The sequence below is a fragment of the Vespa mandarinia genome, chromosome 4 (assembly GCF_050613455.1).
Source record: "Vespa mandarinia isolate Hongniang chromosome 4, ASM5061345v1, whole genome shotgun sequence".
NCBI classification, from domain to species: Eukaryota; Metazoa; Arthropoda; class Insecta; order Hymenoptera; family Vespidae; genus Vespa; species Vespa mandarinia.
The window spans coordinates 562,706-579,182 of record NC_140813.1 but is presented as its reverse complement, the minus strand read 5'-3'; the positions used below and the strand labels follow the sequence as shown (position 1 = coordinate 579,182).

The 16,477-nt window shown below is 36.1% G+C and overlaps 1 protein-coding gene across 5 annotated transcripts in view; it reads right to left on the bottom strand.

Moving 5' to 3' along the window:
• Positions 1–625: 625 nt before the first annotated feature.
• Positions 626–16,477, bottom strand: part of Ih (hyperpolarization activated cyclic nucleotide gated potassium channel Ih) — a 35,158-nt gene continuing 19,306 nt past the window's right edge. For 2 of the 5 annotated variants that reach the window (XM_035878776.2, XM_085656772.1), the window contains exons 6-13: positions 14,473–14,580; positions 9,360–9,509; positions 8,975–9,193; positions 8,752–8,898; positions 8,455–8,572; positions 8,008–8,296; positions 6,496–6,631; positions 626–6,376 (exon numbers count right to left, since the gene is read on the bottom strand). In XM_035878776.2, the coding sequence (XP_035734669.2) occupies positions 6,230–6,376; positions 6,496–6,631; positions 8,008–8,296; positions 8,455–8,572; positions 8,752–8,898; positions 8,975–9,193; positions 9,360–9,509; positions 14,473–14,580 (1,314 nt within the window). In that variant the 3' untranslated portion in view covers positions 626–6,229. The remainder of the gene's footprint in view (positions 6,377–6,495; positions 6,632–8,007; positions 8,297–8,454; positions 8,573–8,751; positions 8,899–8,974; positions 9,194–9,359; positions 9,510–14,472; positions 14,581–16,477) is intronic. The other 3 variants (XM_085656773.1, XM_085656774.1, XM_085656775.1) reach the window with 3 other exon arrangements.

Below are 16,477 nucleotides of genomic sequence, written 5' to 3'. Positions count from 1 at the left end.
AACAGAAATTAAGTAAGTAAGTAAGTAAGTAAGTAAGTAAGTAAGTAAGTGTGTGCGTGATATTTCATTTGCGAAGAACATTTTTCAATAGTTTGATCCATTTACATCGAAGGATAGTGAACGGTCGCAAGAAAAGATTTGTTTGTTTCTTTGTTTGTTTGCTTGTTTGTCTGTTTTTTTTTCTCTCTTTTTTTTCTTTTTTTCTTTTTATTACAACGGACTAGGGGCGGTATTGGGGGGGGGGGCTCAAGGGGGCGGGGAGGTCTGGGCAAATTTAGTTTCGGCTTTCGTTGTCGCACGATTTTACACAGAGTCGGATCTCTTCTTCGGTTTCGCTATTTATTACACAGTTCTTTCTTTTTTTTCGTTGTCAGTTGAAAATCAGCATCGTCAAAGGCAGTTCTCTCGACACCATCCTTCGGCCCTTTCAAGTATTAACTCTTTTCTTTCGCGAACGCAAAGACGCCACGAAAACTTGGGCGGACCCTGTGTATGACGCGCGCGCGTATAAGTGTGTATAACGTGTATAGAACTAATATCATTATATCATTTTCTTTGTCGCAGCAGCATCAGTATTTTAACGTTAGTAAAATGGCTAATAGTACCTATCAGTTAGCAGTGATAGTAAGAGTACAACTTTGTATATAATCTTTTCGTTTCTTTTCACTCTCATCTCGAAGTAACAACAATAATATACATACATACATACATACATACATACATACATACATACATACATGCATGCATACGTACATACATACATACATACATGCATACGTACGTACATACATACATACATACATACATACTTACATGCATACATACATACATCATACATACATACATACATATACATGTGCGTACGCGTAAAGACGTATGCATACGCATGCACATACACGGCATACGTATCTATACGTCTTTAGGTACGTATATATTTATGTATCGGACATACTTACACATGTACAGACGCGCATACACGCACGGTAATGCATACTTGATAGGTCTAGAACATTGGCAGCAGGTTAGTCCTAAACTGCATGCGGTCCGATTTACAAAATTATCGATATCGCAAACCGAGATTTATTCTGCCGGAAGATCTTTTTCTCCGCTCGTTAACGCACTCATTTCTTTTTCTTTTTTTTTTTTTTTTTTTTTCTTTTTCTCATTTTTTCTCTACATCACAATCGTAACTACATGTTCGGAATGAACGCGTGAGGATGTAAAACAGCGACAAAAAACTATCTCTCTTGTACATGAAAAATAGGTACATTTGTTTTCCTCGCACGCGTGTGTGTAGATGTATGTATATATGTTTACAATATGTAATTTTTATATATATATATATATATATGTATATATATATGTGTATACATATGTATGTATATACCTACATATACATAAATATATATATATATATATATATATATATATATGTATGTGCACGCTGCGTGTAACTCTATTGAATCCCATAATATACATATACCTACATACACGTAGTATGTATATATATGAATATTAATTAGTGCATAAATTTTGTTCGCGCCATCATCAGCTAGGAAAAAAGATCAACCCGCTTTTTTCTTTCTTTCTATCAACAAACTCGAAGATGTGAAGTTAAAAGAATAACGAAAACGAACGAATTGGCGGCATAAAGTGACTATTTTATATTTGAACGTAGTGTCGGATAGATGTGTGTGTGTGTGTGTGTGTGTGCGCGTGTGTACGTGTACGTATATGTGCGCAATAAGAACTACACGACGACGTACGTACTTAAGAGAGAGAACGACGATCCATCGCAAAAAAAGCAATTTTTTTTTCTTTTTTTTTTCTTTTTTTCTTTTTTTTTTTTTAATCAAGGCTCCGTTATATATCACTAAAATCGATTTATTGCGAATATTTAGATAACTAATAATTGTCTCTCCTCCGTCTATCATTGAGTATTGAAATTATATATTTTTTAAGGCAGCGCTAAATGCTGCATATTTTTATTAATTTTCTTCCTTTTTTTTTTTTTTTCCTTCTGTTAACTTATGCGAGAAGAAACGCGTTAAGATTATCGGAAAATATTTAGATTAGTATAGAATCGTTTTCTTTGTCGCATCTTAAAGAAGAATAAAGAAGAGGAAAAGAAAGAGAAGGAGTAAAAGAGAGAGAGAGTGTGTGACAGAAAGAGAGGGAGAGAGGGAGGAAGGGAGGGAGGGAGGGAGAGAAGAGAAGGAGAAAGATACGACATAGAAATAAACGAATCTCTGTGAGAGAGTGGGTGGATGCCAAAGGAAAATTGTTTGTTGTGTTGTATGTGTGTGTGTGTGTGTGTGCTCGTTTCGAAGCAAAATTAGGATGTACATCGTACAATATTGTTATGCTTAACGTTTGATCTCGCTTTTTATTCTTTCTCTTTTTAATACCTAAAGAAATTTTCCCATTCGATATACACTGCAACATGGTAATGTGTGCGTATGTTGTGTGTATTTATGTCCGTTTGCGTGTCTGATTACTATTTTGTATTATTTATAATATATTTTTTGTATAATACATATACGTATATATGGGTGTTCGTATACGTATGCATGTAAGTACGCACGTACGTATATAATCATTCATATATGTATATATGTACAATATTTCTTCTCTCTTAATGTCTCGGTAATTGCCTATTTATGCGGTATGTGATGTAGTAATCATTGCAATAGTAGCTGTAACAATAATAATAATTTATTACATATTATTTATAGTTCTTCTTTTTCTTCTCTTTTTTTTTTTTCCTTTTTTTTTCTTTTCTTTTTTTTCTTTTTATAGTACATCGCGTTTATTCACCACGTAAAAAGATACTTCTCTCGCGTATCACTTAATATTTCATTCATCAATATTGTAGCCGCGGTGACCCAAAGGACTCTCAACAAGTTAACACGGTCTTTGGGCACTTGATAGCTTTTTTTTTTTTTTTTTTTTTTATTAATTATTTTATTACTTTTCTTCTTCTTCTTCTTCTGCTCCTTCTTCTTCTTCTCCTTCTTCTTCTTCTTCTTCTTCTTCTTGCTTTGTAGAACCAGCTCATCCATAATGTTTTCTTTTTTTTAACTTTTTCTTTTTTTTTTCTCCTTTTCCCTTTTCTCTCTCTCTCTCTCTCTCTCTCTCTCTCTCTTTAATTTCTCCTTAAACTCGTATATCTCGCATTTCAATGCGTCCACGGATATAATCACGATACTCCGCGTTAAACGCCTCTCATCACTACAGGACGGTCTCCCGAATTTTCCAATAATTTTTTTTTTTTAATCATTTTCTTTTTAAACGATTCGAATTCACAACCCGGCGTTATCTAGCGATACCACTAAATTGTCGAAGCGACCTAAGACAGGAAAGCGTGGGATGGGGAAAAGTGACGTAAGGGGATAGGGGACTAGGGATAAAGGGGGAGATCCGAGGAATCATGCTAAGTAAGCAAGCTCCGAACGTAAGGCTTCTTATCGGTCTCGAAATTAGAAAAAAGTCCCGCCGTAATTAGTAAGCTTCTTTGGAATGTTTAAGTTCCAACCTATTCCTTATGTTCTTAGAGTATTGCATGGCATTCGTCTTATCGTTTTACGCGGGGTCCTATCAAAGTACGAAGCTAATGCCGCGTCCATACCGAAGTCACGTCGTTGGAAATACGTTTCAAGATACGCTGTTAATACGCTGTCTCCTTGACAACGTTACTAACGAGAGGGAAAGAAAGAAAGAAAGAAAGAAAGAAAGAAAGAAAGAAAGAAAGAAAGAAAGATGTACTCTTATTTAAGGAATGTTCGTGTGTGCGTCTGTGTGTACGTGCGCGTGTGTGTGTATATGTATATACGTGTTCGCTCGTTAATATTACTCCTGTTAATTCGTACGCCTAATGACGAATGACAAAGGTCAAAGACTATATGAGATTAGGCGAAATCGTTGAATGAAACAAAGAAAAAGAGAAAAAAAAAAAAAGAAAGAAAAAAGAAAAAAGTAGAACCCCTCTGCACACGGTGGTGTGAATTGCTCGTCGTATTAATTATAATTTTTTTTTATATATTTACACACGTTCCCGCGTATTTGGACTGACTAAACTTACTTGTTCTAAATATCGCGCATAGGTATTTAGATACGTCTTGACGATAGAGTTTCGTTAAAGACTCGAGATTAATTGACGTTCACAATATTTTGTCATCGGATCTTTGATTGGTATAAACGCCACTAGGCGCGACATCATCGTGGTTTTTTTTGTCTTTTTTTCTTTTTTTCTTCATTTTTGTTTTATTTTTATTGTTTTTTTTTTTTTGCAATATCTTTAGTACCTAAAATAAGAATAGAAGAAAAATAGGAATAAGAACATCGTTAGTGAGGCACTCTCAGACGGAGCATAGAGAAACGCAAGTAAGCGAAGGAAAAACGGCGTCTCGATAAATTCAAAGGAGACATCTTTCGAAGGCAACTAACTTGTTGTTGGTTCAATGTGGACGTTTGGTGTTGTTTAACTCTTCTTCTTTTTTTTTTTCTTTTTCTTTTTCTTTTTCTTTTTTGACCAGAAATGTCGTTATCTTTGCGTGGACGTCTTATTTGAAATTCTTCTTCTTCTTTTTTCTCCTTATTGTTAGAAATATACCGTTCGGCAATTGATCCTGTTTTTCCAGATTGACGTTTCCCGACAATGTCACTTCGATGTGGACGTGCGACTTAAGCCCTTAAGGATAAAACACGTTCGCAAACTTATCGATAGTATTTCTCGTATCACGAGTATTAATTATTCTCTTGTGTTTTATTTTTTTTTTTTTGTTTTTTTTTCTGTTAGTTTGTTTGTTTGTTTGTTTGTTTGTTTGTTTGTTTATTAATTTTATGTTATCTCTTGCCTTAAGAAATAGTGAATTCTAATATTGTTCGTTTACACTCTTTCTCTCCTAAAGTGCGAAACGGCAAATTACAAAATCACAGAGAATTACGCGTCGTTATACTATTTTTACCAGGATAATACCTACTTTCACAATGGACTATAATATATTTTCTACAAACTTCTAGGCCTGCTGTTTTCGTCTAACGAGATCTTCATCCTTTGTCGGGTCGTCGCGTAGCGCTATAGGGGCGCACGTTTGTAAAGATGCCAATAGATGATATCGATGAAGAAGCTCGCGGCACAGACTCGGCTCCACGTTCTCCAAACGGCATACAACTCGCAAATCAATAGTCCTACTTCTTCTGTGAATTCGTAGACTTGGTGATGGTCAGCTTAGAAAGTAGCCTCGTTCTATTATCTTTTCCAAGCCAATCGAACATTTTGTCTCCGATAATTTCACCCTCGCGAACGACTTTTTCAAATCAGAAAAGCTTACGAGAGAAAATATATCTAAATCAATCATAAATATATATATATATTATCGTTAAGTCCTGTCGCGCTGGACTCTATAATGACAAGTGGCCTAAATTGGAAACTGCAAAAGAATGAATGTACTTTTCGAATTTCTTTGAACGTTGATCATATCGTGCGTCAAAAGTACGTTTATCATTTCGCACAGTAAATATATTTACAGCTCTATTCGTGAATTTTTACAAGTATGATAGGAAAATTTAAACGCACCTTTGATCGTTAACTTTTAATCTCGACGTCGCTATCGTAAACGTGTCGCATTTCATATTCTCTTTTCTTCTTTTGAAATTTCAAAAATTAGTTTTATTCTCTTCTAGTCATATCTACGTTATTGCAATAGGGTCCTTTGATAAGGTAAGAAATAATGAAAGATCACAAAGTAAAATAATAGAATATACTATATGTGTATATATATGTGTATGTGTGTATATATATATATATATATATATATATATATATATATATATATACAGAGAGAGAGAGAAATGTGCATAGGCGCGCGTCGCTGCGATTAGGGCAACGACGGAGACAAAGTCACAGAAGAAGTCGACGAGTCTAAAATGACGGAAAGGCGGTCGATGTTGCTGTTGGAGTTTTGGGTCTATCTCCTCTTTGACAGTTTTATGGACAAATTCTGGACGAAAGAATAAAATAGAAGAAGGCGCTATAAACCGATCGCTAAAATGACTATTGGCATGGCGTATCACTACGTGTAGTAGACCGTTTTCACCTAATCGTAAAGAGATATCGTCCAGTCATCGGCACATAAACTGATATTGTCTTTGAATAGCGCAGGAAAAAGACCCAGTGTCTAGCGAGGAGCCATTAATATCTCTCCGTGTGCTAGTATAACGAGTGTCGTCATTGATACGAATCCTTGTGGAAAGTATCGCTCTTGTGGAAGATCCTACGTCCCTCTCTCGTAAGTTCTTGACTCGCAAAATTGTTCTCGGACTTTGGCCTCGGTAGGAGACACGTTGGCATCGTTCGAAGTTCCATGCTATGCACCTGAAGAAAAATTGGGTTGCGATATCGCCGCTAGGATCGTTTCTAAGAGTAACGGTAGCACTTTCCCCTACATAGGTACATACATATATGTATGATACCTCAAGTAATATAATATTTACCGATTCTTCGCTGGCACTGGCATGCGCCGCCTGTTCAGCGAGCGCGTTCACCACCGCGTTTATCGTTTTTGATTCGCTGCCAAGATCCTCCTCCCGGTGCGCGACCAAGTTAGGATTCTTACCGATTTTGTTTAACCTATAAGGAGAAGCATAATTAAGCGTAGGGAATGTCGCACATCGCACAACCATTGATAATTCACATTTGCTTACCAAACGTTTAGCTGAACAGGTCTTTGTTCTGTGACGCTATATAAAATTATGACTTACGTGCAATTAGCACTTATCAAATAGCTTACTTGCACCGCTAAACGTTTCAATATGACATATAAAACTGGATAAATAAAAATCCAACTAGTTTTGTAACAGTTTCCACGGGATATCGACAATTGATTTTATACGATCGATAACGTTATATGCCATTATCGACAATGTATCTCGAAATATATTATCCCAAATAACGTCGAATGTCCCGTGGAACTGTCGCACAACCAAAAGTGCAACTGATTTATAACGTATGTTGCGAGAAATTATGAATACAACATTACCATGTAGTGAATGTGTCGAGAGTGTAGAAGTATTTTGTTTTGATTATATTCAATGTTTCTTTGTTTTTTCTTTTTTTTTTTCCTTTTTCCTTCTTCCCTTCTTTTCTTCTACATTATTTTTTCTTTTATTTTTTGTTTTTCTTTTTTTTTTTTTTTTTTGTTTTGCTTTATTTTAGAGAACAATCGAAGGTATTCTTCGATATCATATATGTATATATATATATATGTTCGCGTAAAGTTTGAATAACGTAATTAACGTTAATAATAATGTAATATCGCGAAAAAGTCTGTTCGTTCCGCGAATACTCATTGAACTCTCTCAACTCATTTTAATTGTATACGTCAAAGTTAGTGCGCTTTTTCGTTATTAATCGATCACAAATCCACCAACCCCCCTTTTTTTTTTGCACTGTCTCTTTACAATCAATCGAACAAATAGATTTGCGCGAATTGTTTAATGTAAACGATATACAGCGTATTGGAGAAATAGCATTAATTGATAATGTGTATATCGTAAAGTTTTCAGTGTTTTGTGTAAATAAGAAGCAATCGCGTTCGGTACAGCACATACGAAATTTAAATAGTAAAAGTAAACGACGAACGAAAAGAAAAATATATAGAGAAAGCAAAGGTAAAATAAAGAGAGCAAAAGATAAATAGATATAGGGGTAGATAGATAGACAGAGAGTAGTAGTCAAGGTAAAAAAATCTTTGAGGTCGAAAAGAACGACGAGAAAGAAAGAGATAAAAAAAAAAAAAGAAAATAAATAAATAAAAAGGAAAGAGAAAAATCAACCGTGAAAAGCTGTACGCATATATGAGAAAAACGATTATGATTCGAACGGTAAACGATGAAATAGTATTACTGATTGAATTGGACAGTACATAATGTTCGAAAAGAAAGTAGTGAAAGTGGGATTGATGATTGACACCTATTAGCACACCAACTCGATAGAACAAACCTAACCAAAGTTTATACCTCTCGGCGGCAACGCTCTCCATGGTTCTACGCATAAGTGGATACTGATCCAATACGGCGTTGAAATGATCCACCGAGAGGCTGAAGAGATTGCAATAGGTTTCCGCCCTGACCGAGGCCACTCTCCTTGCGTTCGTCAGCAAACAAATTTCGCCAAAGTAAGAACCGTCCGACAAGGAAGTCGCCACTTCGCCATTCGCCATAACTATATCGACAATGCCCTCCTGTATGAAGTACATTTTCGAGCCGATGGTACCTTCCTTTATAATGATGTCACCTAAAAAAAAAAAAGAGAGAAAAAAAAATAAAAGAAAAAAAAGAAAACGGAAAAGAAGAGAAAAAAAATTGTCACGATGAAATATTCTCCGTTTGTTCGCGGTTGTGGTTGATACGTGAGAGACGGTCATGGTCGTAGTTCGAATAGTCGATCGATACCTGGTTGGAAGACCTCGTATCTCAATTTGGTGACCACATCCGAGACGAAGTTCGAATCGGCGTTTGCAAAAAATGGCACGGAGGCGACGAGCGATCTGCAGTTGTAGTTTATTACATCCTAGTCGATGAGAATGCATAAGTGTTAATAAATTTTTATTATTCACTTTATAATATATCTCTACGTCTACGTCGCGTAGATATATTTCATAAGGAAATATATAATGACTACGCTCCGCGTTGGATATATTTTATGGGCCAAAAAGAAAGGAAAAAAGAATAAGAAAACAGTTTTCGTACTTCTCTTAGCTTCTCCGACAGTTCGCCAAGTATTAATTCCTCGTCGAAAAATTTCCCTTGGTATCGGTGCTCGAAGTATTCGGTTATTCTCTGTCTCATTTCCCGCGGTAGTTTGCGATAGGCCATATATTCTTCCACTTGTTTCACCTATATGAAAGGAAGAAAATGAGTGCGAAGCGCCCATTTTGATAATCATTAAAACGTATTCGAACGACCTAATTACCTTTTCGCGGTATTGTCTTCTCGATGAATCGAGAGACTGAATGAGATTCGTCGCGTGTCCCAGGAATAGCGCGTAACAAGTAGCACCGCTGATCATACTGAGCATCGTAAGCCACATGTCCGTTAACGATTGCGGAGGGAATCTGCCGTAACCTATGCACAACATATGCGACATCGCTTTGAAGAGGGCCCAGGAATATTGCTCGAGCCAAAACGAGTCCTGCAAAAGTTTTCCTTCAAGTATTCCAGGCAACTCGACTCCGTATTGCCTACTCACGTCATTTTTTATTTGCATTTGATCGGTCTACCTTGGATATAATTATCTTGGATATTTGAATAAATAAATAAATATATGGGAGGATAGAATTCACCCTAGGACGACTCACTTGCAATTCGTTAATGGCGACCCACGAATTACTGGGAAATCCTTGAAGCATGGGTACCAGAAATTGCAAACAGCCACTCCAGTGGCCGATCAGTAGCATCATGCAGATCAGGTTAAAAATCCGCATAAACACCGACGCCATATTCAGGAACTGCCAACAACAACGATAAAGCTTTATTCTCGTGCCGATTCGTGCACGTAGAAAAGTTGTCAGGCTTCTTTTTTCTGTTTTTTTTTCTTTTCTTTTCTTTTCTTTTCTTTTCTTTTCTTTTCTTTTCTTTTCTTTTCTTTTCTTGTAGTCAAGACTTTTCTCATCGATACGAAGCTCCTTTCTCTTGCGTAGTGTACAGCAAACAAGCGAGTGTTGCACGTAGAACGTCTCAGGATTGGAATTTATTCGAATACGTGTTTTTGTTGTTGTTGTTGTTGTTGTTGTTGTTGTTGTTTTTTCTTCTCTATTATTTCATTCATATTGATCAATGTGAAAAAAGGTTGGAAATAAATTCTACGTGAAAAATTAGTCATTAAGGTCCGACAAAAGGCTTTGAAAGTTCGACGTTGAAGACGATACTCTAGGATGTATTGGAAACGATTCGTCAGACCTTAATGGCATCGATTCGAGGCAAAAAGTACATCTTTTTCTATGTTTGAAGAATTTTTCGCTGCACGCCCTATCGACATTTTTTGTTTTCTCGTTAAAAATAAAAGCATGCTACATTAAAAGATACGCATCACGTGGCACACAAGAGAATAATTCAACTAACACGTTGATAATAATAATAATAATTTCTTCTACTAATGCTCTCTAACAAAACAATATCAATCATTTGCAATGTTTGCTCAAGATTCTCAGACCGCTTATGCGCCCGATTACGATCAACACGATCTTCCTTGTAAATACATGTGTGTGTGTGTGTGTGTGTGTGTGTGTGTGTGTGCGCGTGTGTGTGTGTCTTTCGACGAGCATCGCTAGCTCGATACAAGAATTGGCTAGTTACTAACGTAATAATAAATATGTAAGCTAGGAAAGCGCAGAGATCGTAGATCATTAAGCTCTCCGTTCTCATTCGAACGAGTAACGGGGAGTATTATGACGACACATTAAAAAGCATAACGTATAATGAATAATGTCAAAGGGGAGAAACAAAATAGAAATAAAAAACGTCCAGTCGCAAAATCATAAATCAGTATCAAAGCTTATTGTAATGCAAAACAAATAATTCATATCAAGCAAATAATACAAATATACGATCTACTTACGTACTTATCGTACGTTTTTTTATATCGAATCGATGAATCAACGAGACTCTATATGGTTTGTTTATTTATTTCTTTTTTTTTCTTTTCTTTTCTGTTTCAGCGTCACTGTGAATCGATCGATGTGAAAGAAAGGCGCTTCGTTGAAAAGAAAAATCGTAATCCGTTTCGTCTATCGCGAATGAAAAAGCTGCCCGTGCGCGATAGATCTCCGAGAGACAGAGAGAACTCTCTGCGCTTTGTAAATAACATACATAAAAAGCTTTTTTAATCCATCCACGTAGCGTTCACGTTAATTTCTCGGTATGTCGTTAATTAACGTTTCGTGTTACGTGGGTAGGAACCATCGAGGAAGACTTCGCGTCTAGGGCTGACGTAACTACAGAGTATCGTTACGGATAAAGACGAATTGCTTTTTATCAATCGAGTTCTACGTAAGTACGTCTCGGAGTGTCGCTCTTTGTCCGTCGTAATTATTTTTCATATTTATTAGATGTACATCTCGATAATACATATATATATATAATTTTTCTTTTTTTTTTTTTTTTGACAATACGCGATCAGAAAAAATTGAAATTTACCGAAGAGAACGAACACTCGCGACACTCCCCTCTTCCTCCTTATCACGTTTGGCTATTATCTATCGCTATATTAACAAAATCGACTTTAGCTACGTAAATGGCGAAGAATCAAGCTCGTTAATACGGAACCGGCGATATCTCGTAGCGGGATCAAGCGCACTGGTCTGACAATCTATAATGCGACAAAAACGATTACGATTACTTGCTAATGTCTATTGGGCATCGTGGTAATAAGTCCATGGCTGATAGTCAACGTATTGTCGTTACGCCTACAGGTACGGGTAGTAAAAAACAGGGTGATAGAAACTTACACTTCTAAGTCACAAATACTTCCATACATTACCTGCTCTACGGAACACAATAAACAACGTAAGTACATATACCATACGTTGTATTTATTAGTAGTCACGCTCACCATCTATACACGTACACACACACACACATATATATATATATATGCGTTTTCTTTTTTCTTTTGTTTTCATCTGTTTTATATCTTTACTCTACATTCTTGTAATTCCGTAATATTTATTCTCGATGATGGTGTTAGAAAACTAACAAAGAGAAAAAAAAAGAAAAGAAAGAAATATACTTTTAACATATAGGTACATGTACGTACGCGCGGGCGCACACGAAATTACATATACATATATATATATATATATATGCGTGTATGTGTGTATATATATATATATACTCACGTCTCTCTCTCTCTCTCTATACGTATATATATATATATGTATATATTACATATGTATCGTAACTCAACATCAACCTTCTTTTCTACTAGACAATCACAAGTTCTGTAAAGGTGAAAGCGTCTGTTTATTCACGATAATACGTCAAATAAACGATTATCGTTCTGATGGTCAGTATTGTATATAGTAATAACGCTGGCATGTAATATGGCAACAACATACACAAACGAACGAAAGGTACGCAACGAATTAAAAAATACAACGAGAAAACGACCAACAAAGAATTTATTTGCGGGATTGGAGTAGGGATGAGGGGGTGGAGGCTACGTGCCGTCCGTACTGGACAGTTTAAGCAACGAGAAGAAAATATATAAAAAAAAAAAAAAAAAAAAAAAAGAGAAAAAAGAAGAAAAAGAAGAAAAAGAAAATAAAGAAGAAGGAAAATCGGATGGAGCGAGATAAAAAGAAAGGAAGAAAATAAAAAGAAATGAAAAAGAAGCAGAAAGAATGATGGCGGATTAGAAAAAAAAAGAAAAAGAGAAAGAATAGAGGAAAGAGTATAAGAGAGAGAAAGAGAGAGATAGTGAGAAAGAGAGAGAAAGAGAAAGAGATAGGAAGAGAGAGAGAGAGAGAGAGAGAGAGAGAGAGAGAGAGAGAGATAAAAGGAGCAGAGAAGAGAGAGAGAGAGAGAGAAAAAAAGGTGAAAAGAAAAATTGGACAAACAGTCGATTTAAAATGATAATCAATAAAGCGCGAAAAGCCAGGCTTGAAAGCGAGAAAAGCGTTATTTCTTTTTGTCGTCTGTTTTTTTTTCTCCTTTTTTTTTCTGTTCTTTTTATCATCGTTTTTCAATTTAAAAAAGGCATACAGAGAGAGACAGCAATCCGTATTACAAGAAGGATTATATCAATAAAATGCGATTTTCTTATGCCGATAAAGCAGTCGAGAGGAAAAAAAGGAAAAGGTTCTTCCCGGGAGACCATGAGGGACCGTGAATGGGGAAGGAGGGAGAGAGGGAGGAATCGTTCGCAGAGCAGCGGCAGGGGTAGCAAGCTCTCTACTTTCAAACATTGCGCCCTAATTCAGATTTTCTTTTCTTTCCATGATATCCATTCTTATTATTATTTTTTTTTTCAGGTTCTCTCTCCTCTAATAACGATAATATAACGATACGCCTCGCATATGTATGTATGTAGATAGATAGATATCTATGTATATATGTATGTATGTATTTATGTAAAAGGCATTGTATATGCGCGATTTGCAAGAAAGCGACAGAGAAGGGACGCCCAATCACGTGCACTCGTTATTAAGGATCGTGCACACCGTCTAGCGATCAAAAGCGTTTTGAAGAAAGTGCCTTGATTGGTGGACAGGATGGTGGGATTTGGAGCGATAGAAAGATTCGTAAAAGTTTTTTCGACTTATGATCGATCGAGAGAGATTTGATTTGGCCCATAGGGTGGGGTAAGGGAGAAAGAAAGAGAGAGAGAAAGAGAGAGAGAGAGAGAGAGAGAGAAGGGACGCGCAACTTTCGACGATCGACGTGGAAGGATATCATTGGTCAACCGGACATCTGAATGAAATAAATCAAAAAAGAAAAGTGAAGACTTTTGTGATGACGTAAGGGATGAGGATGGAAGATCGAGGATAATATTTAAGGATAAATTCGAGCTTAGAACGAATCTCGAAAATCACACACATATTTGCTCATCGTCAAGCTCGTCGTTTGGATTCGTTGTGTCGCCGTCATCGTCGCTACGTCTAAACTCAAAAGACAAAATTGCTTATCTACTCGCGCGCATTAACGCGATCGGTCGTACAGAGGTATATAACTTTCTCATCGCTAGGCGGGTGCCGATGGTGAGTGTAATACAAAGCATGGCCTATATTTGCTGCGGGTAATATGTAATGTATAATGCGGCGGAAAGTAAAAGCGAATGTTTGTAAGTATAAACCAACGAGCCAATCAGCGTACAGCTCCGCCATTGCCTCCGTAACCAACGTTCCTAATTTGCAAGGAATCGATAGACCGAAGATTGGCGTAAATTTCGAACGGTCAAAGTACAATATAATAGAGCAGATAAGTTTATGGCTCTCTTCTTGTACTTTTTCTCGATAGCTGCTGCTTTTGGTTGGACAGCAAAGAAATGAGAGTTTATCGAAAGAAAGAAAGAAAGAAAGAAAGAAATAAAGAACGAAAGAAAGAAAGAAAGAAAGAAAGAAAAAGAGAGAGAAAAAAAAACAAAAAGGAAAATTGAAAAAGAGATTTTGCGCCATATTTGCGTGACGCCATCGATTCGAAAGACAAGAGAATTGGTTCGAGGCGGGAACGATTGCAGTAAAGCTAACTCGCTTATCCTGTTCATTCGCCAGTCTCGACGTAACTCGACGTAAATCTATGTATATATGTATGTATCCACGTAGAATACATAAACGTAACGTCGATTGATAAAATAACGAAAGCGAACACATCGTTCTATCGACTCTCATGAAACTGGGTACGGGAATTAATCTGAGGTCGATTCGCGAACGAATCGAATGGACTCGAGCTCGCGCATTCTTTAGGGCGAGTTACCTTAAAAATAAGGTCGCTTTTGCTGAAACCGGACTTCTTTTTACTCATATTGTCAGAACTTAGGCGCCCCCTCCGCTCAGTGCGTTTTTTTTGTAGGTTCTGCAATATCTAGAAACAAAAGAAAGCCGGGACATAGCAAGACATAGTAAGTAAAGGACAGGTAATAGAAGTTTATATAGAAAAAGAAGAAGAGAGTGTATAGAGAAAGAGAGATAGATAGATAGATAGATAGATAAATTAGAAAGATAAGTATAATTAGAAGAGAGAGAGAGAGAGAGAGAGAGAGAGAGAGAGAGAGAGAGAGAGAGAAGGTAACAAGAGAAAAGAAGAGAAGAAAAGAGAAGAGAAGAGAAGAAAGTCAGAAAGTAAGAAGGAAAGAACTCGACGTGGATAAAGAGATCGGGTGTATTAGTATCGAAAGATATTTTTTTTTGTTTTCTTTTTTTTTTTTTTTTTTTGTGTAAGACAAAGTGGAAGGCAAAGATGGAAGAAAACAAGTGGAGCAAATTTATAGACAAAGGAACGTATCCCTTCTGGTTTTTTTTCTTTTTCTTTTTTTTGTTGTTATTTTTCCTTTTTTTTCCATTCACATTGAAGAAAAAGAAATTTCCATGTATTTAAGTAGGTATAAGATCGAATGTAAAAGAGCACGTGAGTGGCTCGTGATAGATACTACGGATAGAAATTTGGAAATTAATTATTCTTTTTCTTTTATACTAGGATTATCCCTTCGTCATTAATTTTTCTTTTTTTTTCTTTCTTTGTCTTTTTCCTTTTTTTTTTGTTTTTTTTTTTCTTTTTTTTTTTTTCGTTTTCTTGTTATCCGCAAATATCCGTCGCTAGGCAAAGCGCTGGAAGCACCCGATAATTATTTAAACGTGGCCGAAGCCAAGGAAATTTAATTATCTTGCTCGATTCGTCGTACGATACGATCGATATAGGGAGGGAAAATTGATAAAAGCTCCATACTCTTCTCATACACTGCTGCAGCCTTAAAACGCATAGAAAAATATAAAATTGAAGTTGGAACGGTGATGGTATCGTCGCCGTTAAGTTTTCGCTTCTTCTCGTCTCTCTAGATCTAGATCTCTTTTTTTCTCTTCGCTTACTATCAATTAATCCGATCGGTCGACATCACCGATCCCGCTTATGGCAGATGCGTGTCGGACGAAGGATGGGCGTATGATGGATCTTCGAGCAAAAACAATAGTTTCTGGCGAGTGGATAAGAATGGATGGTACAAGTTGACCGTAGTGAGAAAAAGAGAGAGATAGAGAAAAATTGATGATTTACAGCATTAATAATCAAGAACCAATAAGCCATTCGTTAGTAAAAAAAAGCTTTCTCGATTTAGCAGACGCGCAAGCGTTAAAGCCACGATTCTTTATTAAAGCCTGGATTATGCTTCGATGAGTTAGTAATAAGAATATAATTATAGCAAAAAATACAACAATATTTCCGCTTGACCATCGTTAGGATTCTTTCAACGGAGAGAAAAAGAAAATGGAATAAAAAAGAATAAAGAGAAAAAAAAAAAGAAGAAAAAATAAATGAACAAGATAATAAAAAAAAAAAAAAAGAAAAAAAAAGAAAAGAAAAAAAAAGAAGAAAAGAAAAAAGAAAGAAATAAAAAGGCTTGACGTATCCTCGCTCGACTTTTCTCTATTCCGTGTCTTCTCTTTTATGGTACATTCGAATGACGAATACTCGATCGATGATATTTCAATGACGTGAAAAAAACAAATAAATAATATAAAATTCAAATTGAAGAGTCCACTCGCCCATGACGACACTGTTGATGAATATACGAGGAGGAAACTATAAAATAATAAAGAAATATGATTTAGAGAAAAGTAAATTACTTGAGAAACTTACTGTCTTAAATCATTGGATTGACGCTTTTGGTCAACTTGTACGTTGCGAATCTCGTTATTAGATTCGTATAGAAAACGTTATCATAGTTTTCTACGTATGTAGATCTTGGCTGCGAGATTGGAAAGTCGTC